General features: G+C 43.9%; 1 protein-coding gene across 1 annotated transcript; it reads left to right on the top strand.

The window, feature by feature from the left end:
* On the top strand, nt 1–26,509 carry LOC147880446 (uncharacterized). The gene is made up of 6 exons (XM_087370829.1): nt 1–113; nt 21,983–22,249; nt 22,557–22,825; nt 25,537–25,658; nt 25,771–25,853; nt 25,955–26,509. Exons 2-6 carry the CDS (start codon nt 22,022–22,024, stop codon nt 26,255–26,257), a joined length of 1,005 nt encoding a protein of 334 aa, XP_087226955.1. The 5' UTR covers nt 1–113; nt 21,983–22,021; the 3' UTR covers nt 26,258–26,509.

The following is a 26,509-nucleotide window of genomic DNA, read 5'->3' as shown; positions in this document are numbered from 1 at the left end:
TCACACGATGGCAATTATATATGAAACAGTCCGCAGTGTAGGTGCATCACACTCATTGTGGCGACCTTGCTCCCTCAAACGACCGCATTTGCCGCTGATTGCGCCAGAGCCAGGTTAGATTTCGCGTCCCTTAGCTCTAAAAAATAATCAAGGTACTAGTTCGATCGATCGATCGAGAGACAGAGAGGTGGGGGGCGGGGGGAGAGCCTGGGTCCGCCGGCATTTGGCAATCACAAATTACAACTCTGCAAACTACAGCTCGTGATGTACTCGCTATCGCAACACTTTTTGGCAAGATTGTAAAGGCTCTTCCAGATATTGTAGGATGAAGTTATTTTTTATTAAGGAAGCAATTTGAGTGATATCGCGCATATTTATGCATGCCCTGTCAGCAAAGTATTAGACATCCACGTAAACTGCTCACTTATGACAGAGATGTTCACCAGTCATCTGTTGGACCCTCCTATTGGTTACATAACTTGATTGTGGTTAAAAAGTCCGCATACTCACGGATGCTGGTGGTGCTGCTGTGAATTCCTTCTCCAAATACTACCTGCTCCAGGATGACATTGCTTTAACTGCGACAGCAGGATCTGGCTCTGCTTGGTCGCCACCCCATCAACTATCCGAATCTTGACTTTTATCGCCTATTGTGACAGCTCCAAAACATGGTTTACATCTAGTCCTTTTTAATGAGTATGTACTCCATCAGATCCTCACAAATGCATTACAATCCCTGCAAGCCATCCTCCTCGGCGGCTGGCAAATCATGGAGTAATGGGTCATTGATTCCCACCCTCCCTCTGCCTGACTACAACAAGTTGTCTACTTAGAGGCATTTAACTCTTCTACGACAAAATCTCCAACACTATTGTGTTCTTCTCTTCAAATTTTCAAATGTGCTTCATAGTTTTTCCTTCGCTCTGTTCTCATTTTTGTCACTCATGGTTTCCTACTGTATGTCTATAGCCTTATGCAAGAAAGTTGAGACAGAAGTGCCACATCTTTATCTTTAAACTCTTCAGAGTAAGGGCCTTAGTAAATGCGATATCACTAATGCCATCACAGCCCCTGTACTGACTGTAAGCTGGTTTCTTATCTTGCTTGAACCCTTACGGGAGGTGCATAGCAGATTTTTGAAGAGGATGGAGTGTTACATCTGCCCACAAGTTTTGAAGTGCTTGGAATTAGTTCTCCACATGAACTGGATAGTTTTTGTAACAACCACCATGAGTTTTTGGAGGGTCTGGGCAGCTGTATAGTATTCTGTGTTTCCTCTCTCTCTCTCTCTCTCTCACACACACACACACACACACAGTATGTATATATGTATGTATACACATATACATACATACATACATATGCTTTATTTCTAAAGTATCAAAATTACAGCTATCCAAAACGTGTCACTGCAGTTTCATCGATGACCCCGTCAATGACACTTACATAACAATCAAGCTGGGCCCGAGTTTCAGCATTCTCCCCTGCTGCATTCTTCAGAATGTTATACTGCCCTAAGGTTTGGTTGTTGACTTCAGTGACCCGTTGCTGCTGGATCTGCCTCACACAGTCACGACTCATTGCGTGTAACTAGACTAGCCTACAGCCAGCTAGTTTTAGCTCAATACAACAGCCTAGAAATGAGGAATGGACAGCAGCAAACACTAAATGTGTAGAACAACAAGAGGATATCAGTTTTCATGTACAAATCACCATGTGCACCTGGATTATGTGTAGATCCATAGCTAGTGAGGGGCTGCACCAGCAACAGGGCTAGGAAGGAAGATTCCTAGGCTAGGAGAAGGCATTTTAGTTCAGCTTAGAGCTGTTCAAGCTTCAGCTGTAATGAGTGACAACAAGTTTGCTAGGAAATGAATTGAGTACATAGTACAGCTGAACCCCCTTTTATAGGTGTGGGCCTGGCATCAATTACAAGTCTACTTATGGCATGGCCAGCCTATGATACCACGTGGCAACTTATGGCTCCCCTTACTAAAAGAACTATATATTTACAAGCCATTAAAAGGCCCACCATTCTAAAAGCTAACTAAGGAAAATTTACCCTTTGTTACAGTCACCCCGGCCCAAAAGAAAATTGTCCTCAAATTTGCAATGGCTGTAACAAGGAATTACAATGATAGAAAGGGAAAAGTACCTCATATCTGATCAAAACATGTTGTGACAGCAAGTTCAGATTGCACAATCATCCCTGATACATGTTGGACTGCAGCAACAATGATGGGAGTATGGAGGGCATTGCAATAAGTGTAGGATTGAGATTCCAGAAAATTTCATCCATCAATAACTTCAATGTGTAATACTGCATCCCGACTTGTAAAGCCCTGACCTTCATTAACAGCCTCCAGGCAGATGATTTGAAGATCCCTCAACTGCTTTATTTTCCACTGTTAACATTTGGTCTGATTGTCTGCGATCCACAGTGCAGATTGCTGCAACACAAAGAACCATCATCCGACTTGCTGTTGCATCCCCCTCAGTGATTCTATTTAGTGCAGAATGGTGCCCAGAATTGATCTCCCTTTCATATCTAAATCTCAATTCATCAAAAAGCTGTCTGGAGAGTCAGAAACTTTCAAGCAGCTTGGTACTAGCTTCTTTCAAGACAGGCTAGTTTCTAGACAATCCATCTGTAACGATTGCCAACCCACCTGGTCACAGATTATGTAAAGTAGTGAGTGAACACTGCTACAGCTGTCCAAAGTCCTCCAATAATGCAAGCTGATCTGCAGTCAGGATAGTGATGGAGCAGTAGGTAGAAGATATAAAGTCTCAGCAACTCCAGATAACAATGATCAAATCTGGTCCTAAATATCAGCTGAGCAAGTAGGGAGACTGATCCACTATGGAAGAGGGCTGCCATGAAGACTCATCATCTGGTAATCCCCTTCATTTGAAGTAGTACTCAATGTAGGATTTGTTCTGAGGATGAGGTCTCTAACTAAATTCAAGGATCCTGTCATAACCTGATCTGTGGAAACCAGTGATGCACCCTTTGGAGTCTCCAACTTCTTTGGATCTGTATTTGCTGGCTTATCTTGAATACCAGATATCTTCCTTGGATGTATCAAGGCACCTTGAGATAATGACTCACATCCACCTGCCTCCATTGATGTTCCTGTATCAGCAAATGCACTGTATCAACAAATGCACTGAGTACAAGTCTAAACAGTCACATAAACAATTGCACGGGTAGTACCAATGCCTGTCTCACCCTATGAGTCAATTCTGAGATCTCAGCACTTGAATACTGAAGAGCATGAGAGGAAAATTAACCATAACTCAGTCAGAACACAGAAGGGCTCCCTAATGCTGCGCATACATTTCCTGCAGTGAGATGAGCATCACCATGTTTCCATAGCTGCATCATGAACACGTCGACATTCAGTGTCCTTCATATTCTGTGAATTTACAATGAAAGAATGGACCGGTAGTCACCATTAGTTGTGGAGTTGACACGAAATAGTGATAAACATAACAAGAATTCCTAGTAACAAAATGTACACACTTAATTGATTTGACTAAAAAGTACCCTATGTAGGCCTTGTTGGAAAGCAATGCTCCACCCTCTAGTGATTGGTTAGCCCTTAGTTGCTCAACTTGTACATGAATGGGGCTAGCATGGGTTTAGGATGGGAATCTATTTGTCATCATTACTCCCATCCTAAACCAAGTGGTCTATGATGGGGATAGCCACATTTTCTCCCATCCTGGGCCGTGGCCTCAAGACCGTGGGAGTCAGAATGGGATCCCCTTTTTTAGGATTCGAAAGCAAATGATGACATGTGTCCTTGTCCCCACCTCCTAAACATATGAAATGATGCCATGTGTCCTCTCCCACCTAACCCATCCCTAGTTCTTTTGACTCTTAGCACATGGTGGGAAGGGAATAGGATAGAAATACATTTGAATACGGTTGGGACCACTTTTCCCCATTCCCAACGTATTTCCTCCTATGATCTAGGACCCTTAGATAGGACCATGTACATGCAAGCAAGCTTTTCGAGCTGAGCCACAGCCAAGCACATTGCTAGGCACTTGGGCCAAGCACACAACCAGTATGATCGCTTTATTTTTTATTTATTTTATTTTATTTATTTATTTTTTAAATTATTGGTAACTTTCCTTTTCTCTTTCTCTTTCTTTGGTGCTTCTAGGTTGATAAAGCTCTTACAGTGGCCTTGGGGCCCTGGCTAACCCTAACTGTAATCACCAGTTTGGGGGTATATTGGCATTAGCGATACATGCTATGATGAATTCGCCTTTTGGAAACCAACAGGGCGATCTCTTGGGATGTCATCTGGCTCCTGTGACATTCCCTTGTAGTAGTAAGGGAGGAGTTACCTTGGGATGAGTAACGACTGTGCAAGCAAGCCCCCCCCTAAATACTAGTCTCGCTCTTGCTAGAGTTAGGGGATATAGCAAGGGAGAAACTACCTTGGGATGGGCAGGGAGAGTGCAAGCAAGTTCCCCAATGTTGGATCGTTTGACCTCACCGAACAACATTGGAAATTCTAGTAATGGTCTTGTCTCTTTGGTAGGTGATTTAGTTGGGTCTAGCTCGGTAAGTCAAAACAAAAAAGTTAGAAGAAACATATATAGAGAAAGGTATAACTTTTTAGCTAGGTCAAACATGAATAATCTTCATGATTTTGGGAAAGGTAACATTAATTGGTCTAACTTTAAGGCTTTATTAGTTAGCACTCATTATACTAATAATAACATAAGAATTCTTAATAAACTAAGACGTCTTAGAAACAAGCATCTCAAGACTTCTGTTTCTATTAGTCCTATTCATGCCACGCAAGTAATTTATGTTGTCTATAACATACATAGTAGTAATATGCTTTATGTAGGACAAACCTATAGGACAGCTTTTATTCGTTTTCAGGAACATGTTAGGGAAGCTAGAAAAGTTCATAGGAAGAATTCCTTAATTGAGAATTCAAAACCCTTATATGCAGCAATGGCAAAGCCTGGTTTCAAATCTTTTCATTGCTTTCCCATTGAGCATATAGAGGGCCATTTTAATAGTGCCAAGGACTTTTACAAGGCTGCTCATCCTTGTGAATTGTTTTGGATGAGAACTTTACACACTTTCTTCCCAAGAGGTTTTAATTTGGAAGGAAAATCAACTCTTCGTAAAAATAAAAGAACCTTTAAAAAGAACCCTTTGATGTGGAGAACTCATATCAAACCCTTTAACATTCCTCATTACCAACAGTCATACACCTAACATCGTATGGAAACCTAAAGTTATGTTACGAGGTTGTCCTAGCTCTCCTGCAATCTCACATATAGTTCGTGAGTTGCCTCCCTCACTTCCTCTTCCTCCACTTCCTCCTCCTTTAGTTCCTTTAACTTCCTCAGTTCCAAGAGTTTTTGCTTCTCGAGACTATAAAAGAAGACTACTCTACCTAGATAGATTAATGCCACTGGGTCTTTTTTCAAAAAGTTTTTGAAAAATATAATGTCAAAGTTCTCTTTAAACTTCAATACACCTTGGAAAACTTCTCTTTTGAGGATTTGAATCTAAATAAGCTCCATTATATACAACTTAAAACTTCGTTGGATCGCTTCTTAAAAGTAAAAGCTTCCTTTTAAAGCAAAGAAGTCTATCTAAATAAGGAACTCTTGATTTGTATTTTTACTTCTCCCTCACTTGATAAGATAGGCTTAAACTCCATTTTGAAGTCTCCTGAAGTAATGGATTCTCTCCCTCATTTTGTGAGAAGAATTTGAAAGCATCCAGTAGTAGCTTGGAAGTATGTAAAAACTTTAGGACAAAAGGCTTTCAGAGCATTCAAAATCTTCTATCCTTAAAGAACCTTGTTGTTAGCAAGAGATTCCAAAGCGTTATTGATGCTGATTTAGGACATGTAGTCACAGCTGATACCTCAATTTTGCTTTCTAGTAACCTAAGAGACCTTTTCATGAAAGGCACGAAATTTCGATTGTACTCTTTTAAAGAGTCTTGCCTTTTAAAAGCTATTGATAAGGGAATCTCAAAGTTTGTTTTGCAATTAGAAGAATGTTTAGGAGTTAAAAATATCTTATCAGAATGGAAAGGGAAGATTTTAAAGAAAGTTGCTTTGGAAGTCCCTTTGGTAATTGCTCTAAGAGAAGTAACCATCTTTCTAACGAAGATGAAACTCTTCTTCGAAAATTCCATAGGAATTTTGTCATTTCTTATGTGGACAAATGTTCCAATAACTTTGTTTTTATTTGCAAAAAGTTTTACTTAGAATGTCTTTTGAGAGAAGTGAACTCGTCTGTCAAAACTTACGTCCCTGCCTTAGTTTCTCAAAAGGATTTGATCTCAAAACATCAAAGTTTTTGCAAGTCTTCTGGGTTTGTTTGCAATCCAAGCATACCTTTTCTTTGTGCTGCTTGGAAGTTTCACAAAACTTCAAAAAAGCCAAGATTTATTGCAGCTGCTTGTGACTCGTGAGACTACTTTGACGGATGTCTCTAAATGGCTAAGCTACTGCTTCAAAGCCATGTTGCCTAGTGCCCATGAACTTTGGAGGGACTTATTAAAAGAGGCAGATGTGCCCTCACACTCAAGCTGGATTTCAAATGACTCTGTAGGAGTGGTTCCTGTTGTAAAATTTTTTAATTCCTCTCGAAGCATTCAGGAAAAAGAGTCTCCTATTCTCCTTCAAACCTATGATTTTACCACGCTTTACACAAAGATCGAGCTGGAAGACCTGAAGTTTAGAATTAAAAAGCTAGTGGCTGAAGTTTTCAAGCTGAGATTTGACAAAGATAGATGCAGAGTGCTAAAAGTTGAGAAAACAGCCTTATGCTTTGACTTTTTGTGGCTAAAAAATAAAGATCATGACATAGGTTCTAAAAAGAAAAGATACACAAAGGTAGTAAGTGTAGAAGATGTTTGCTCTTGGATAGATTTTCTTTTAGATAATCTTTACATAACAATAGGTGATTCTTTGTTTCAACAAGTTATAGGAATCCCCATGGGCACTAATTGTGCCGTCTTTTTAGTAAACTTTTATCTTTTTACTTATGAATTTGAGTTTATGCAATGTCTTATTTCTATCAATACTTGCCCTATCATTTTACATAAGCTTAGTCAAGTTAGGCGTTTTATAGACGATTTATTTGTACTAGATGTTCCTAACTTTCAAGACTTTATGTACAAAGACGCTAGAGCTTTTGGAGAAGGAATCTATCCTTGTGACTCTTGTGAACTGAACTGCACTTCAAGAGGGGATTCTTGTGTTTTCTTAGATCTTAGACTTTCTCAATCTACCATAGGATTAGAGGTTGATATATACAATAAACGTGAACAACTTGAATATAGTGGTCTACACATTATAAAAATGCCTCACATTGACTCAAAACATTTCTGATTTGGCAAAATATGGAGTCATTTCTTCCCAATTCCATAGATTTTCCCGCCTTTGTACAACTAAGGAGTCTTTTATCCCTCAATGTAGTAATTTGATCACTTTACTATTACACAAGAGGTATAATCTAAGGAAAATAATGAAAAAAGTCTTTTATCTATGGTGTATCGGCCTTAAGTATGTTTAGAATGATTGAACATAAGCTGAAAACAAAAAGCGGGGAGCTGAATAGCCCGTTTTTCTTTTAGTTTCAAAAGAGAGTTTGTTTGAGTATGCTTGTGCTTTCTAAGTTAGAAATGTATATTTGCCTCTTTGTAGAAACGATACATAAGTGTAAAGGGCCATTTAGCTTTTTATGTTTCAAATAAGAGAGAGATAGAGAGAGAGAGTTTTGGAAGATTTTGTTTCTTGACTTGCTTGTTTACTTTTGCTTAGTCACCTGCTTAGTTTCTTCTTTATTTCTTGTTTTCATTCTCTTTTGTTTATTTGACATATTTTAGTAAGCACTGGGTTTGCCCAAGAGACTCTGCGGGTCTTTAGAAACCCAGTATAGCTGCTTATGCTTGGGCACTGATGACGACATAAGTGTTGCTTTGCTTGCTAAGTATGTCTTCCTTTTGTTTTTCATAAAAGTTTTTGTTTAGCTCTTTTTTCTTCTCTTTCATTTTCTCTTTTATTTTCTTTGTAGATTTTTGATCTTTAGAACAACAAAAATTCTAAATTTGTATGATTGGACTTATTCTAGTCTTACAAAGGTATATTACATTACATTGGCCATTGCCTAGAATATAATAATAATTCTAACAAAAGAAGGAGAGCAAGAGTGAGCAAAGAGTGAGCAAGAGAGTGAGCTGAACGTAGGTCACTCAATAGTGGACTGAAATGAAGTGAAGTACAAAGAAGAGATGTGGGGTTTTGTCTAAGTGACAAAACCCTATCTAATCACTAACCGTAGTTAGGGATTAGACTGTGGTTAGGGGGAAAAACCTCTAAGAGGGAAAAGTGCCCCTAACCCACTTATTACATTACATTGGCCACTGCCTAGAATATAATAATAATTCTAACACACCCCTGCAGTGCCAATGTGGTGTACAAGGTAGTGATCAATCACCAAAAGGAGATAAGTTTAGGACACTGCGAAATGCCTCAAACTTCTCACGTGGAAGTGCTTTGGTGACGATGTCTGCAACATTGTCATGTGTTGACACATAGATCATACTGATCTCCCCTGCATGCAACTTCTCTTTGACATAATAATAATGAACCTCAATGTGCTTCGTGAACACAGGATTCTTTGCCACAGCTATAGCACTCTGACTATCAGTGAGAATTGGAGAAGGACCCTCCAATAAGAGACGAAGATCAGCGAACAAACGTCGCAGCCAAACACATTCAACTGTCGTTGTGAAAGCTGCCTTTTACTCAGCTTCAAGATTGCTTCTTGCTCAGCCAAGAAATGCAAGCTTTGCCCAAAAAGAATTAATTACCACTAGTGGACTGCCTGGTATCATAGTCTCCAGCCCAATCTGAATCATTGTAAGCATGCATTTGCAAGTCGCTCCCCCTAGGAAACATCAAGCCATAAGACTTTGTGCCTTGCAAATAACGGAAGATGCATTTTAGAGCCTGCCAATGTGTTGTCTTTGGGCTGTGCATATATATGCTCACTTGAGATACTGCATACTGAATATCGGGCCATGTATTGCACAAGTAGATGAGGCATCCAACAGCCTGGTTGTAAAGTGTGACATCCACTGATTCACCTGCATCATACATAGTAAGCTTCAGCCTTGGCTCCATGGGAGTGGCTATAGGCTTACAATCATGCATGTTGAACCTATCCAAGAGCTTCTGCCCATACTTGTATTGAGACATAACGGTGTCACGCTTGTCTTGTGTGAAGTGGATCCCCAAATAAAAATTTAACATGCCCAAATCTATCATGTCAAATTCAGCTTTGAAATCTGCAATTGTTTACTCATTTGACCCTGTGAGCAGCATGTCATCTACATAAAGAATGATGACTAAAATATCCCTCCCATCCTTCTTGATGTAGAGGGTGCTTTCCATGGGACTATTATGTAACCCCTTACTTGCCAGAAATGCATCAATCTTGGCATACCATGCACATGGGGCTTGCTTCAGTCCATATAAAGCTTTGTTAAGCTTGCAAACGTGAAGTGCATTGTCAGAAAGTTCAAATCTAGGAGGTTGTTTGACATAAATCTCTTCCTGCAAGTCCCCATTAAGGAAAGCTGTTTTTATGTCCAACTGATGGACATTCCAAACAAAATTTGCAGCCATGGCAATAATTGACCATATGGTTGTCATCTGGGATGTACGAGCAAAAGTCTCCTCACAATCTATGCCCTTCTTCTGTGCATAGCCTTTGGCAACCAACCTTGCCTTGTACCTGTCATGGACCCATCTGGCTTCCTGTTCACCTTGAAAACCCACTTGGTACCAATGGCATGCTTACCTGGTGACAAATCCACATCCCAAGTCTGATTTTTAAAAATGGACTCCAATTCATTGTGCGTGGCATGCATCCAATGCACATTATCCTTTGCTTCTTCAAAAGAGTCAAGTTCTTCTTCATCAAGAAGAGTCCCTGCATATGCTGTCTCAACTGAAAGAGCCTCCCCTGCGTGCCTTACTGCACTACGAGTCCTGCCAGGCAATGGGGCCGTGGGAGGGCAAATGGTCTGAAAGCCCCAAATGTTGCAAAATTTGCACTCTACCTACAAAAGCCCCAAATTTCACTGCAAAATTACAATGTAATAGCAAAAGCTTTAAAGTTCTTCAACACCTGCAAACTAACTGCAATGTTTGCCCGTGAATATAAAATTTCCCAATCACAACCAAACAATGGCTCAATGCATAAATGTGCCTGCCCAAGAACACTTGCAAGATTCACCTTGAAGGTAAAAGCTTGCAAAGTGTACGGATACCAAAGGTGTACGGAGCAGGTACGATGGTATGGATGGCGTTGACGTAGCTGTTGTACGGACTCCCACGTGCAGTACGGATGCTGACCACGAGATTGTACGAACAGTCAGCAATAGTCGGACGAAACAGCGCCTGCTGTACGGCATTGCAGTATTGGATTTGTACTTTGTACGGATGGCGGCGCAGATGTACGGCAAGCTGCAAATGTACGGACAGATAGTCCATATGTTGTACGGACGTCGAGGTGTACGGATGGGAGATGCACCGGGGGCTTGTACGGAATGCTTGGCAATGGAACAGTATTGAAGCGGGTATGGAATCCATACAGTCGTACGGGACTGTATGGAATGGCGATCTCGAGCTGGAGCGGGCTGAAGCATGGGAGTTGAGAGCAGATGCGGGAGCTGGGAGCAAGTCCGGGAAGAAACACTACTCTAATACCAAATGTGAGAAAGAAGGAGAGCAAGAGTGAGCAAGAAAGTGAGCTGAACATAGGTCATTCAATAGTGGACTGAAATGAAGTGAAGTACAAAGAAGAGATGTGGGGTTTTGTCTAAGTGACAAAACCCTATCTAATCACTGACCGTAGTTAGGGATTAGACTGTGGTTAGGGGGAAAAAAATTCTAACAAGCCTAGGTATGAGGAATGGACAGCAGCAAACGCTAAATGTGTAGAACATTCCTAGGCTAGGAGAAGGCATCCTAGTTCAGCTTAGAGCTGTTCAAGCTTCAGCTGTAATGAGTGACAAGTTTGCATTAAGCAATGAATTGAGTACATAGTACAGCAGAGCCCCCTTTTATAGGTGTGGGCGTGGCATCAATTACAAGTCTACTTATGGGATGGCCAGTCTATGCTGCCACGTGGCAACTTATGGCTCCCCTTACTAAAAGAACTATTTATTTACAAGCCATTAAAAGGCCCACCATTCGAAAAGCTAACTAAGTAAATTTACCCTTTGTTACACTGTGATACATGTAGCAACGTATGTCAGAGGCTGAGGATTTGTAATTGAGATATCTTACCGCTCCTAGAGAGCCAAATTCCAAGCAATAGTAGCACCGATGCAAGGCCAAACAGGTGAAAGCAAGCATCCCCCAACAAGATTTGTTCCCAACTTGAAAGAGCAGGAAGTTGGAACCACCCAATCCCCACCTTTACGTGTCCATGAGAGCTTGCACTTGATTTGCCTTAGGACAATACTGACTTTCTCAGCCCTATCACTCGTTCAAACTACCTTATGTAACATAAGCCGTTGTCATAGTGACCAAAAAACTTTCGTCAAGTTCAAACATTTCTACGAAATGGCAAAATGTGGCACTTCCAGAAAAAACTTCTTTTGTTTTTTAAATAAGTATTTTTTAAATGTAATAAGTGTTAAATTTGGATTGGTTTTTTGCTTTTTTAATGTGTATGTGTATGTCTATGCATTGTGTATATAGTCTATGTATGTGAACTTTTTTTGTATGTGTATGTGTTTATGGCCTTTTTAATCTTGTGCATGTGTGCGCATTGAGAACTATGATCTGTTGGTGCGTGTGTGGCTGTGTGCGCGCGGCATGTGTGTGTGAAGAGAGAGAGAGAGAGAGAGAGAGAGAGAGAGAGAGAGAGAGAGCTGTATTAACGTCCGCGGGAGGCCTCACAAGCCTATGGGACAAATTGCACAAAAAGAAGTCTCATACAAGCCTCAATGGCTTGGAACAAAGGGCATGCTAGGGCCCTTGCTGAGTACTAACCTATGCTGATTGGACCCTTGCTGAGTACTAACCTATGCTGATCTACTAAGCTTAAGCTAAAGCAAAAATTAAATACAAACTAAAGCAATCTGATAGCCGGAACTCAGAAACCGAACCCTGGCACAATGTTGATTGTTCAATGAGCTGTGAAGATATCTCGGATCTGTGTCTATCGAGCTGTCTCACACTGTGGCGGGGGGCATGGTCTCCTCGATCTCTGAACCTGTTGAGCTATGTCCAAAGTGACCCCACGCCTTTGTTGGTCTCCCCCTAGGAAAGCTGCGATAGGTCAGACCTCAATAGTATGTGCTATGGGCCCTCTCTGTCTCGCCCATGGTCTCTGCATCCCTCTGTCAATAGCACCGTGTTGACTCTCTCAGTTAATCCAAGCTGCCCTCATATCAACTAGCTCCTCTACTCGGTTGTGTCCTAGAGCTAACTCAAATATATAGAAGTCTATGACGCATCGTTGTGCTCGGTCAACCTTTATATCGTGTGGTCTAATTGCTTACTGCTATTCTCTGATTTGATGTAGTAGTCTCTCCCTGTGTCGGCGAATCTCCATCAGGTAGAGCCCAATGCAGACGTGGTCATTGAAGTGGATCAGTTATGAGAGTGGCCCAAGTTGCTCCCCTCCAGGTAGAGACAATGGTAGCATCCCTTGGGTAGGCACACAAAAAACGCTCCTTTGTCTCAACCATCCCCAATGTGCATACATGCAGACCTGTTGCTCTCCCCTCCTCAATCCTCAGCTGATGGGGCGAAACCCAAAACCTGCATTTGTCCAATGGTGATCCTTAGTGCATGTGTGACTTCTCTGTCCTCGAGATACTAGGGTCTGATGATGAATCGCTCTTCCGACACTCTCAGGAAGTGGTCGCGATAGAACTGGAGCTTGGTGGGGAGCTCCTGACCCCCCCCCCCGTCCTGGATGTATGGAGTTGGAGGAGATCTAACCGTATGATACAACTGATGTCATCTTGTGGGATCGACTCAGGTGGCACGTTCATGCTATACTGAAAGGGGGGAGTGTGTCCACTTAGTTACCATGCCTGGCGAACCATGCAGATATACGTGCATACCTTGTCTCTCTTCCGTTCTCTGCTAGTCGTCTGGATGACTCCAGGATCCAGCCTCGGCAGTCTCTAGTGAGGTAAGTCCCAGACTCTGTGAATGAATGTCACTGTCTGAAAGATGTCATCAACCTGGAGAGGTGTCATGGCGAACTTTGCCTGTACTATCTCGTGTGGGACTGAGGGCTTACTCCAGATCATCCTAGACCCCATGGTCACTTGTAGCCGCTCAAATCTCCTCCACTCTATCCTCGAGAGATCTCCCCCCTAGAAGGGTACTGCATACATGGCAGTTAGCCGCACTAAAGTGTCTAAGAGCTAGCTCTTCGGCAGTGGATCCTGAAATTGTGCTTGGAAACACTCTCTCTCTAGTCAGGCCAAGCACTCTGCCCCCGTATGAGTCGCACTGTGGCTGCCTGAGTCATCATGAAGATGGGTTTTGTGAAGACCAAGTATGCGTAGGACTGCACTATCTCCACTGGCTCACCTTGGTAATTGAAGCTCTGTCGGTGAAGCACTACGTGTGAGGTGTTGAAGATCATGACCTTGGTCTTTCCAAGGTTGACTATGAGGTCTCTCTCTCTCTGCAGAAACCTCTAGGGCCTCTGGGTGTCGCTGCAACTTCTCCGTTGAAGATTATATGAGGACTATGTCATCGGTGTATGTACAACCCTGCTTCACCCCTATCATACTCTCAACCCAATTTGATAAACCACCTGGAGCACTGACTATCCATCTGATGAACTCATAAAGGCTCATCACACCCCCAATCAAAGTCTCTAGAATCTGCATCTCTTGTCTTGATCATGCTGGATCGCGGGACGTTGTCGAACGTCTTCCAAAAGTCTACAAAGCAAGCGTATATTTTTTGGTGTTTGGACTTTGCCACCTCAATGATAGCCCTCAAAGCGAAGATGTGATCTAGAGTGGAATGCTGCTTGCCTGTCCTAGTGCTCGTGCCCGCTGCCCCCGAGCCTCTGTATGACTGCTTATCTCCCTCTCTAGTACTGATCCATAAATCTTGGCGAGTGTGTGGCCAATCATGAGGGTGCGATAATTCCCCTTATTCATGAGATCTCTTGCTTTGTGTATCGGCGGTGCAATAGTGGTAGTACCCCAAGCAGTTGGGAAGCCGTGGCATACCACATGGTTGAACATTTGTGCTAGAACCAGGGCTAGAACCTCCTGTCCATGTGCAAGTCTGCAGGCCTCATGATCTTGTCCTTTTTGGTTGTGTAGCCAACAGAGTGCAGCCCGTACATTCTGTGTAGTGAACAAGTGGCTTGGGCATGCCCGGTGGTGCCTGCATTGGAACATCATATAAAGAGCATGCATAAGTGTGCCACACATCTGGATCAATGATGGCAATAGGTGGTTTGCCCTCCAAAAGAAGCCCCCATCCAGTGATCGGGTCTCCTTCTCGAAAAGATATGATAATCTCGTCCATCTTGTGTGAGAGAAAGGCCCGTCTCTTACAACGTGTCAATCGTCAGAAGATCCGCTGTGCCTCAGATGTTGTCAAATGGCCCAGGGCTCTCTCCTGTGTGAGGTGGGCTCTCGCTACTCTGCACTTGTCAAACCAAGGGTTTTGATGTATCTTCTCATCTCAGGCCCATGTGGATCAGCGGGTCGTGAGGAAGGATTTGGTTGCAACGCTTTGTACCAATGAGGCGAGGTCTATATCATCTCCAACTAGGGCTGCTTGAAAGACAATCAGCGATCCAAAGGCGCTGATCATGGGGAAAATAGAAAAAAACAGTTGGCTGTTAGGAATGCCAGCATGTTTCTAAAGAACCCAGCTCATTGCCTATGAAATCTCTGGAATAGGGGCTAACAACCAGGATGGAGGTCTATACATCCAGCGAATACCTTAAAGAACCCAGCTCATTGCCTATGAAATCTCTGGAATAGGGGCTAACAACCAGGATGGAGGTCTATACATCCAGCGAATACCTCTCGTGGTAATGACATTAAAGATACCTGCAGGCCAAGCCTTGCATAAATGCTCCCACCTTTTTGTAGTTGCTTTAGAACTAGAGGTCTCGTGCTCCCAGAGGCTGTGCAGAGTGTAAATGATATCCTGTTTGATGGCGAAGAGTGTGGCTGCTAGGGAAACCTGATGGCATCCCATCACAAAACTGCAGTGGGCAACCTAGATGTTCTTTTTTTTTTCCCAAAGAAAGGAACCTTCTATTAATGCTTGAAAGATTTCATACAAGACAGCAGCCCCGAAGGTGCTCAGTATGGAAAAAACTGGAAAAGGCTGAAAGAAAGAAACCGGCCTGTTCGAGAGAAACCCAGCTCACTGCCTAGGGGATCTCTGGAAATGGGGCTAACAGCCAAGTGGGGGGGCTATACAGCCAGCGAATTCCTTGCGGAGTGAAGATGTAGAAAACTCATGCAGGCCAAGCCTTGCAGAAACGAGCACGCCTCTCGATAGTCGCCCTGGAGCCTGGGGTCCCACACTTCCAGGTGGACCGTAGAGTGTAAATGATATCCTACCAGATGGCAACTAGGGTAGCCGAGGGTGGAACCGGGTGCTCACCCATCACAAGACTGCAGTGAGCCACCCAAATGTTCCAAGCCGTGATGTTGGCTACCACCTCCCAAACATTGTCCTCCCTAGGAGGAGGAGGAGCTAGGCTGTCAGGAGGGACTGCCTCGTGGAGTGCCATCCTCTTGATGCTGTGACCCTGTATCCGGTAGGCTGGGGAGATCTCATCAATCTGAAACATGTGTACTCCCTCTGTCAACCAAGCCACTATCCCCAGGTTTAGTCTCTATGAAGACTCTGCATACGTATCTTGATCCTGAGGGCTCCCATCCAGATCCTCGCTGCGCTACGACAACTCCACAGGCAATGCGGGATAGTCTCCAAGACACCATCGGAGCAACACTGCACTGCCCCTCCACTTGCATCTGCTCCAACCACGGTTCGATGGGCAAGCCTCCGTGGGCGGCCAGCCAGAAGATGTATGAGATCTTCCTCGGCCACAAGCTGGACCACAACCGCGTCCAAAACCTTGAGCGAACATCTCGGGGCACTCTCTAGGTCACCCAATGTCTCTCCCTTGAGGGGGTCCACCTCGACGAGTCCATCTGAAGCCTCTTGCTAATCCGTGTGGTGTAGGAAAAGAAGGGCACCTCATCCACCGGCTCAGCTAGGCCGCCCCTGGAGGGCCAGAACCACTCTCTCGGATTCCACTGGACCTCCCTCAAGGGTCTACCCTCCCATAGCCAAAGGCGCCATCTAGAGGCGTCCTGCTCTGAGATACTGCGAGGGTCAATGTGCCACTCCCCCAAACGTCCTACCACTTTGATCATCTGCTTGTGAATCCCATCAAGACTCCTGTCTATCTCGGGGTCTCTCTCAGTATGTTCAACCAGGCTGTATGCCATGGCTTCCCACCTGCTTGGAGCACCACCATGATTAGACCCTATGGATATTGGGAATTACCGCACCCTCATGATTGGCCACATATTGGCCAAGGTTTATGGGTCGATATTAGAGAGGGAGCTCAGCAGTCATACAAAGGCTTGAGGGCAACAAGCACTAGGATAGGTAGGATTCCAGGGACATCATTTCACTCTAGATCACATCTTCATTCTGAGGGCTATTATTGAGGAGGCGAGGTCTAGATGCCAGAAAGTCTAGTCTACACTTGCTTTGTAGACTTTCAGAAGGCCTTCGACACTGTCCCTTGATTCCACATGATCAGGAGACTACAGGGGATGCAGATTCCAGAGACACTGATTTGGGGTGTGATGAGCCTATATGAGTCAGTCAGAGGCAAAGCTCGTGTCCTTAGGTGGTTTATGGATTGAGTTGAGAGCATGATCGGGATGAAGTAAGGTTGCCCTCTCTCATAGACTCTCTTTGGACTCTACATCGATGAATCACATTCTTCATAGTCCGCATGGGGGGCGAGGGATCATTACTGGCTGACCTCATGGTACAGATATTGCTATACGCTGATGACATAGTCCTTGGGAAGACCAAGGATTTGATCTTCAACACCTCACGCAAAGTGCTCTGCCGACTCAGCTTTACTTACCAAGGTGTAGTGCAGTCCTAGACAAACTTGGGAGCAGTCTTCACAGGACCCATTTTCACGATGCCTCATGCAGCCAAGGCGTAGGTCACATGGGGATAGAGTGCTTTGGCCCAACTAGAGAGACAATGCTTCCATGTACGCTTTCAGGATCCACCTTCAAAGGGCTGGCTTTTCGACACTTCAGTGCGGTCGACTGCCATGTATGCAACATCCTTTTGGGGGAGTGATGTCTCGATGACAAAGTAGAGGAGATTCGAGTGGCTACAAGTGACTATGGGGTCCAGGATGATTCGAACAAGATAGTACAAGCAGAGTTCGCCATGACAACCCTACATATTGATGCCATCTTTCTGATAGTAACATTCATCCATAGAGTTTGGGGCTTACCTTGATGGAGACTACCGAGGCTAGTCTTGGTATCATCCAGACGACTAGCAGAGAGGGGGGTAGACACATGGTATGCACATATATCCACATGGTTTGCCACGTAAGGTATTTAGATGGACAGGCTTCCCTCCTTTAAGTATAGCATGGATGCACCTCCCGAGTCAATCCCATGACATGCGATTAACCGTATCATACGGTTAGATCTCCTCCAGCTCCATACATCTCGGACTTTGGGGGGGTGGGGGGGATTAGGAGCTCCCCACCAAGACCCAGTTCTATTGCGACCACTTCTTGAGAGTATCGGAGGAGGGATTTGTCATCAAGTCCTAGTATCTCGAGGATAGAGGAGTCTTACATGCATTGAGGATCGCCATTGGACAGATGCGGGTTTCGTCCCATCAGTTAAGGACTGAGGTGGGGATAGTAGCAGGTATACCCAGAAAACAACGGATTTGTATGTTATGCACATTGAGAGTGGTTGAGATAGAGGAGCATTTTCTTTGTGCCTGCCCCGCCTACTATGAGATCCGTCGATGATACCATTGCCTCTACCAGGAGGGGAGTGTCTTTGGTCCACTCTCATGACTGATCCACTTCCATGACCAGGTCTAGATTGGGCTCTATTTGCTTGAGATGCACCGACATAGGGAGACTCTACTACAACAGATTAGAGAGCAGCAGGAGGCGACCAAATTGTTGGAGATATCATAGCCAAAGAGTGTGGTGATGTGATGTGTTAGTGTGAAGTACTAGGTGATCTAGTAGTCTATGTGAGTGAGTCTTGTGTGAGTGCCACCGGTCATTATCCCATATGCACTAGGCGCTAGTGTGTGAGTGAATAGCCTATTTAAGGTTTGTACTTCACATGTCTTGTTACACTTGATGAGTGAATGAAAGCCTTCTTCATGTCTTCATTTGAGCATCATTTCCTCACACCCTAACCTTTTCTCTCTCTCTCTCTCTCTCTTCACCATGTTTCTAACATGGTATCAGAGCAGGTCAATCCTGCCATAGCTGCCCTGCCACATCATCATCCCAGTCCTAACCCTTATCCAAAACCTCTTCTTGCAGCCGCCTCAGCCCTGCTCAATTCCACCTCAGATTCAGCCCTTTTTCGCCTCCTTTCAGCTGCTTTCTACCCTTTTAGGGTTTTTGCTCAGCCCTCTTCACTGCTCCCTCCATTTTGCCTCTGTTTTGTAGCTTCCTGTGCCCATTTCTGCCCGTCTAGCCTCTCCACAGCCTGTTGGCTAGCTCGTTTGCAAAAGGCGCCTGCATACAAGTTGATTCCGAGTTGTTTCATCCTCGTTTTTAGGGTTTGTAGGCTGCTACAGCAGAAGCTGACCATCCGTGGCCATTGGTTGCAGATTTTTGCGGTCTGTTTTGGAGCTGCTCTTGCATTTTCGCACCATTTAGAGGTTGCTGCTGCAGAACCGCCTCTTCCAGAGGCATTTCAGGGCTGTTTCTAGCTTTCAGCTCTTGCAGAACAGCGGTTTTTGGAACTAGTGACCTGTTGCAACATTTCGGAACCCTCTTGAGAGTCACTTGATCATTTTGGAGCTGGTCTACTGAAGCGCTTCTCACATTTCGAGATATATTGCTGCATTTGGCACTCCTCCAGCTACCTTCTTGAGGATTTTGGATCTGCTCCAGCTTCTATTCGCTCATTCTTACACTTCAGGCTGCTGGACACATTTATTTAAGCATTTCTCAAGCTGTTGGTTCATTTCAGAGCCCTAGGCAAGCTCCTTTATTGACTGGTTATCTATTTCAGCTTGCTGCCTTTGCTACCTCAGTTTGACACTATGGAGCCTTGTCATAGTGGTGAAGATTCATCAGCACTACTTGCATCTAGGGATGAGCAGCATGACAAAGCATTGGTGCATCTTGGTGTGAGGTTGGTCAACAAACTACTTCATCATCTCGACCTCACTACTTCAACCAAGGAGACATGGGACAAGATCGAGAATATCTACGCCACATCTACTGGGCCTGAGGAGCAAGCTCTTTCTGCTATATTCCATGATCTATTCCTCTCTGAGGAGGTAGATGATGCTTAGTTCTATGTGTGTTTGTGTTGAGTCACATAAAGGTTCTCAGCCTTGAGTTGTACCTCTAAATTGAATGTATTTGGAGTCAATAAGAGGTACTCTGCCTTGGGTTGTCCCCCAAAATGAATGTATTGTCTTTTAATTTGGTTGATGGTATTGACCACCCAGTTCAGAGTTAAGGGGATGACGAGTGATGGTGTGCCCTTGTTGGTCGCAAGCTGACTGAGAAGTCACTATCACACAGGAGGTGTTGGATAGTTGGACTTGCTCTTTGCAGTATTGCGGTGGAGGGGGGATCGATCTACTCTTTGCGTGTTGGGTCTCACACTCTTTGCTTTGAAGGGGGGTGTTAGAGATATCATAGCCAAAGAGTGTGGTGATGTGATGTGATGTGTTAGCGTGAAGTACTAGGTGATCTAGTACTAGTCTATGCGAGTGAGTCTTGTGTGAGTGCCACCGGTCATCATGGGATTTATCCCATATGCACTAGGCGCTAGTGTGTGAGTGAGTAGCCTATATAAGGTTTGTACTTCACTCTTGTTACACTTGATGAATGAATGAAAGCCTTCTTCATGTCTTCATTTGAGCATCATTTCCTCACACCCTAACCTTCTCTCTATCTCTCTCTTCACTATGTTTCTAACACAAACCCCAGGACACAAAGGCTGATCGAGCACAACGACATATTTTTATGTATTTGAGTCAGCTCCACTACTATGTTTCTAACACAGACCCCAGGACACAAAGGCTGATCGAGCACGACGACAGATTTTTATGTATTTGAGTCAGCTCCAGGGCACAATGAGGTGGAGGAGGAGGAGGAGGAGGAGCTAGCTGATATGCAGGCAGCCTGCATCAGCAAAGAGAGCTGATGCAGAGACCATTCACGACACGGAGAGTGACTAGAGCACCAGAGAGAGCTGATGCAGAGACCATTCACGACACGGAGAGCGACTAGACTACACTCTATTGAAGTCCGACCTGTCACAGATTTCCTCAGGGGAGATCGCCTGAGGTGAGGGGTCACTTTGAACACATAGCCCAACGGGTTCAGAGATGGAGGACCCCCCCCGTCCTACCACAGCATGAGACAGCCCAACAGACACAAATTCAAGATATCTCCACTGCTCACAGACGAGCCACCACGGTGCCGGGCTTTGGTTTTTGAGCCCCATCTCTTAGTCTGCTTCAGTTTGAATTAGATTTTTTGATTGATTTTTGCTCTAGCTATTGAGCTCTTTAGATCAGCATATTACTCAACAAGGGCTCTAGTGCACCCTTTGCTCTAGCCCATTGAGGCTTGTATGAGTTTTCCTTTTTGGTGTACTTTGTACTTTGTCCCATAGGCCCGCGAGGCCTCCCGTGGACGTTAATACATGTTTCTCTCTCTCTCTCTCTCTAGTGAAATCTTTTATTTTTGTGTGGGAAACCCCCAAAAAAGGTAAAAACCCACCAAAAGGTACAAAGAAAAATTTTACAAGTAAAGCCTCAGAGAAAAACTCATGAGGCAGCCCAGTAAAAAGTTACATATCCATTGGAGGAGAATCAAACAAAAGATCCTCCAGTTTCATATTGTTGCCTTGTAAAAAGTGATGCAGTGGAGTAATTGCACCATCAATAAAAACTAGCTGTTTTTGGTCCTTGTGATTCTTCTTAATATAAGTTGGCAGCCGGAATTTTCGAATCACAGGGTCAAAAACCTGTTGTAACCAAGGATGAAAAGAATCCAGAGAAAAAGGAACATCTGCATCCTGAACAGAAATAGACTCTGGCACGATCATCACAGGCGAAGGAGCTGGATCAACATCTCTCTCTCTCTCTCTCTCTCTCTCTCTCTCTCTCTCTCTCTCTCTTTGCCCTTGTGATTCTTCTTAATATAAGCTGGCAGTCGGAATTTTCGAATCACAGGGTCAAAAACCTGTTGTAACCAAGGATGAAAAGAATCCAGAGAAAAAGGAACATCTACATCCTGAACAGAAATAGACTTTGGCACGATCATCACAGGCGAAGGAGCTGGATCAACATCACTCTCTCTCTCTCTCTCTCTCTCTCTCTCTCTCACACACACACACACACACACACACACACTCTTCTTCTTCTTTGTTTGTTATCTTCCTTTTTGTTACTTGTCGTTTTTTCTCTCTGTGTTTTTTCGCTTTTTTTGCAAAAGATATAATTTGTAAGATTGGATAGATGTAAACTACATGTGATGAAGTTCAGCGAATTGGCCTCTCAATACCCTAAGACTTGTATTTATTTTCTTACAGCTTGTACAGCATGACACAGAACAGGTTCTTTCCGTCCCCATTGCATGAGGTTGATTATTGCAATGTGGTCTCTGCCTGCAGGCTGGTATTTCAGTGATTACATTGATTCCAAGCAACACAATGTACAGGGCAATAGTCCAAAGTGGTTCAAGTTTTGAACAACCCGAGAACACGTTGGAACTAGTGAAGAAGCCATTACCAGAAGCAGCTCCAGGGCAAGTGGTAGTGCAAATAAAGTTGCGTCCAATTAACCCAACAGACATGGTTGCTATCCGCACTGGCAGGCTCATTCGGTTTGCAAAAGAACCCCGAACACCTGGTTCAGAGGGCTATGGAATTGTCCATTCGGTGAAACCTTTTCGCCTGATGCAAACTTTCATTATTTGCTCCCAAAAGGTGTCTGATTTTTAGTATACAGGCTTCTAGAAGAAAGAAAAAGGGTCAGCATTAGAACAACTAAAAGAAGAACTTGGGAAAAGAGGAAAGGTTTGTTGGCTATCAGGGCCAGTATATATATATATATTGCAGTTTATCAGGGCCAGAATATATTGTCGGCTATCAGGGCATAAATAAATATTGCAGTTTATATTGAAAAATTATGCAATTGTTGCATTTATTCAACTGCAAGGAATGACAAATTCTTTAATGGTTGCAGATTGGTGAGGGTGTCACAAGGGTTAACCCTGGACAGCGCGTGGTGCCATTTATGTGGGAAGGGACTGTGCAAGGGGGTGGGGGGGGCTCATGGCAGGAATATGTTTCTGTAAGAGAGGATATGCTGGCTTTAATCCCTGATTCGATATCAGATGAGGTGGCCGCACAGTTTGTTATCAACCCATGGACTGTGTATGGAATGCTGAAGGATCTTGCTGTTCCTAAAGGAGAATACATTCTTCAAACTGCTGCTGGATCAGTATTAGGGAGGTAAGGCTTCGTTTTTAAGCATGCTTCTTGGACCTTTTTTCTTTCCTGGTAGCTGATTGCTTTAGCCTGTGCTGCTGTATTATGTAGAATACTACACTTGTTTATATGGTGGAGGGCAGGATTATTGGAACCTGCTTTTCCCAAGTGGAAGCATTTTCAGTATTCTGTATGGCATAGATGTGGTGTTATAATTCATCAATGGTTCTTGTGAGTAGATCGGAGTTCTGGTTCTAGTACGAAAAGTAATTTAAAAGACTTGGAGTTCTTTATTTATTGCTGGTGCTTTTCCCTCCTTTCCCCTTGTCTCTTCTCCATCTTGTCTTCCCTAGCATTGGTTTTGTTTTGTCTCTCCTGCTATGACTGTTCTTCTAGCTTTCCCATTCCTTCCTCTCAGTTGTGATGTCCTGTGCTAGATGCTGTTCGTTCCTTTCTTTGAGCGTGCTTTGAGCCCTCTAGCTTGAGCTCCTGGTATCCTCCTTCCTGGACTATCTCTACACCATGTTCCATCATAGTCCTCTAGAAGTAGCGCTACATACTTGACTTTTCTTGTGCCATTTTATTTGTGTATTCCTCTAGTATATCCGGGTTCAAGCTGCCTTCAAGTTGCCCTTTTGAGCTCAATAATTGGGAATATACTCTATATAGGCCTTGATGCTTATGAAACCTTGTGATCTCTCATATATTTCTAGACTAGCCCTAGCACGATGGATGTCATCACAATTTCATGTTGCTTTGGCTATAAAAATAAGCTTGGAGGCCGTAACTTCCAGCTTTTACATTTAACTGAGTACCAAGTACCATAATTACCATAATTTGAGGGCTAAGAGTAATTCTTGAGTTGACATTTTCCTGGCAAAAAAATAAATTTTTTTTTAATTGCATGTGGTAATTGGCCAAATTTTGAAGAAGAGGAGGCCAGGTTGCTCATTCACACATGTATGAATATCGATGCTCCAAGGTCTGGTCCAATAGGTTGAGATTGGAGGTGGCTGGCTGTTTGATACTCCCTCTCTTGCCATGCAATGTGCATACAGTGCAATGGGCTGCTGCTGCTTTTGACAGCTTCTTAAGCGCTTGGTGATGCTTGGAACATGCTGCAATGCGGCCTCTTTATAGAGCCCTGGCAACCCTCCTTCCTAGTCAGTTTGGTCAGCCTAACAATCCTGACCTGATCTGGTTGGTTGAGAGACCCAACATCCTGTCTATATTTTCATTGCTGGTTGACTGGTTTGACTTGGCCAGTTGTCGCCTGGCACCGTGCCCTATTAGCTACTATTATTCATGTTTAGACGGGTGGCTGCTGGTACTCACGGACTTGTGATTTTCCGCTGTTTGTGACTTGGCTGACTCTCCCTAAAGCATTTGGATGGCTCTCCACAAAGCTCAAGAAAAGGTGCATGCTTTGTAACCGGCCTTAGAACACTAAGGGCGGTGTATCTATCTCTACTATCTCACAAGGATGAAAATACAGCCAACTTAATTGATTGCCTTTGTTCACAAACAAAACTCAAAGCATAGAACTTCACTGCACAGCATCATGGAACCATTCAAGACAAGGGAGGCTAGAATGCCCCTACTTAGAAACATAGAGAGTGACACCCGTTGGCCCCAACACTTGGCGCCCCTTGCGGTATTTATTTAATTTGGTTAGCTCAAAATATAAAGGGACTCCCTTCAAGAGCTCACCTGCAGGTGCAACCCAGTACAACGCCAACCCATGGCTGTGCTAGTGACCAACTCCCAGTGCTATTACTTTGGTTCCTTTCAGCAGACATGCATATTCACAAGTAGACCAGTCTAACAGCATGCCAAGCAATGCATTTCCCATTTCCAAGCCATTACCGAGCCCAAGGCCAACCACTGCACCCCCAGGAAGAGAGTATCACAACCAGTGCCCCAATCCTCTCCCGGGCCAACGGCAGGGCATCCAACCTAGCAGGAACTCAGCAAGAATAGCTGTAGCAGAGAGTGGAAAGGGAAGATGAGAATTCAACCAACAGAAGGAGCCTGTTTTAGCCCGAAACAGCTCCAGAAGTAGGATGAGAAGCGGGCAACAAACTCTGGTAGGAGGGAGCTGCCTAGGCTAGCACCAGAAAAGATCAGAGAGAAGTGCGTCCAGCAGGCTGTAGCAGATCAGCCAAGAATGTGTCCACCAGAACAGAGTTTACAGCCCACAAACAGCTCCGTTTTCAGTGCGCCTTGCACCAGGTAGGAGCAGGAAGAGAGGTGCCCATGAATATGGCTTCAGTTGCAGAAAAGAAGAACTTCTGTCGCGAAGAAAGTCGAAAACAGCTTCAAAAGTGGCCCAAAATGAAGGCGTCCAGATCCCAAAAACATGCCAACAATAGAGGGAACCAAGGGGAGGAGAACTGTCGTGAAGAAAGCATGAAATTCCACTTCAGCAAGCAAAGGGAGAGCTGCAGAAATCCGCCATGAATGAATGAAGCTGCCCCCGGTAGGGGTGAAGTATCGAATCAGCAAGGAACCCAAGGGTCCTTGGAGACCAGAAAAGGTGCCCCATTCTTGAAAAGCCAAATTATACTTTTACAAGAAAACGGTGGGCTTATTGATATTGTCATCAAATTCCTCAGATGTGAAATTTTCATTTCCCCAGGATTGAGAATCCCTCTTTTCCCCTCACTGTTCTGGATGTATAATGAAAATAAGCAGGCTTCATTCTCACTGCTGCTTGTTTCATTTCTCTTTTCCAGGCAGGTGATACAACTTGCAAAGAATCAGGGCATCAAAACTATCAATATTGTGAGACGCTCTGAGCAAAAGCAAGAGCTGAAGCTGCTTGGTGCTGATGAGGTGATCTGTTCTACCACAGAAGGTATATATATCACCACTAGTTGTGTGGCAACAAAATTCATGATTCTTGCAGACGGTAAGATTGGGTTTATTGTTCTGGAATCGAGATTGAATTTTTTTAAATGTTCATCAAGATATTGTTGCTAGAGTGAAGGAAATCACAGGCAGAAAGCTTGCATATGGATCCTTGGATTGTGTAGGTGGAACATTAACAAAGGTATTTAATGTTTCTTTTTTTTTGTGAGACATTTCTTTTTGAGGTTATGATGCCTGCATGCTGTGCTGATGGGAGTCTCTTTTTAATGTCAACCGTTATAGAGTGTTCTGGCAAGCACCAGACGTGGAGGTCAAGTCTTCTTGTATGGCGTCCTTGCTGGAGATGATGCTGTAGTGCGGATCAATGATCTTTTTCGTCAGGTTCATGTGACTGGTTGGATTCTTTCAAATTACTGGGACATTGAAGAGAAGCGCAAGGAGTATGTTGAGGAGGTACTGAAGCTCCTAGAAATGAAGGTTATTGAGCCACTCACAGGGGAAAAGTTTGATCTTGCTGACTTTAAGGCTGCAATTAAAAAGTCGGAGGAGATGAATAGGGGTGGTAAAGTGCTCCTCACAAGCTAATTTCCTGATGGATGTTGACGGATCTTATGTGATGGAGAAGGGCTGGCAAAGTATTATGCACAGTATAGGGGAAATCAAAGGTCTGCTTTTGAGGCGAGCTTGTTATTTGACATCAAAGAATAAATCTTCTACATTGCAGTTGGCCTTTGTTTTCTTCAAAATGCAATCCTAAATATTGTGTGACAAAGACAAGCTGCCTACTCTCATGCATGACAGCTGGTAACATATTGAATGCATCAATTGTTTTGGTTT

The sequence above is a fragment of the Dipteris shenzhenensis genome, chromosome 32 (genome assembly GCF_047967505.1).
Source record: "Dipteris shenzhenensis isolate YYH24624 ecotype China chromosome 32, Dip_SZ_1.0, whole genome shotgun sequence".
NCBI classification, from domain to species: Eukaryota; Viridiplantae; Streptophyta; class Polypodiopsida; order Gleicheniales; family Dipteridaceae; genus Dipteris; species Dipteris shenzhenensis.
Note: the sequence above shows the minus strand (reverse complement) of the source record. Positions and strands in the feature narration are given on the sequence as shown.

What these genes read in the sequence shown, in the direction of transcription:
- LOC147880446 (XM_087370829.1), top strand. Translation starts at nt 22,022, where the DNA reads ATGTACAGGGCAATAGTCCAAAGTGGTTCAAGTTTTGAACAACCCGAG. An exon ending in GATCTGTTCTACCACAGAAG is followed by an intron (nt 25,659 to 25,770) that starts GTATATATATCA and finishes ATGTTCATCAAG; the next exon opens with ATATTGTTGCTAGAGTGAAG. An exon ending in TAGGTGGAACATTAACAAAG is followed by an intron (nt 25,854 to 25,954) that starts GTATTTAATGTT and finishes CAACCGTTATAG; the next exon opens with AGTGTTCTGGCAAGCACCAG.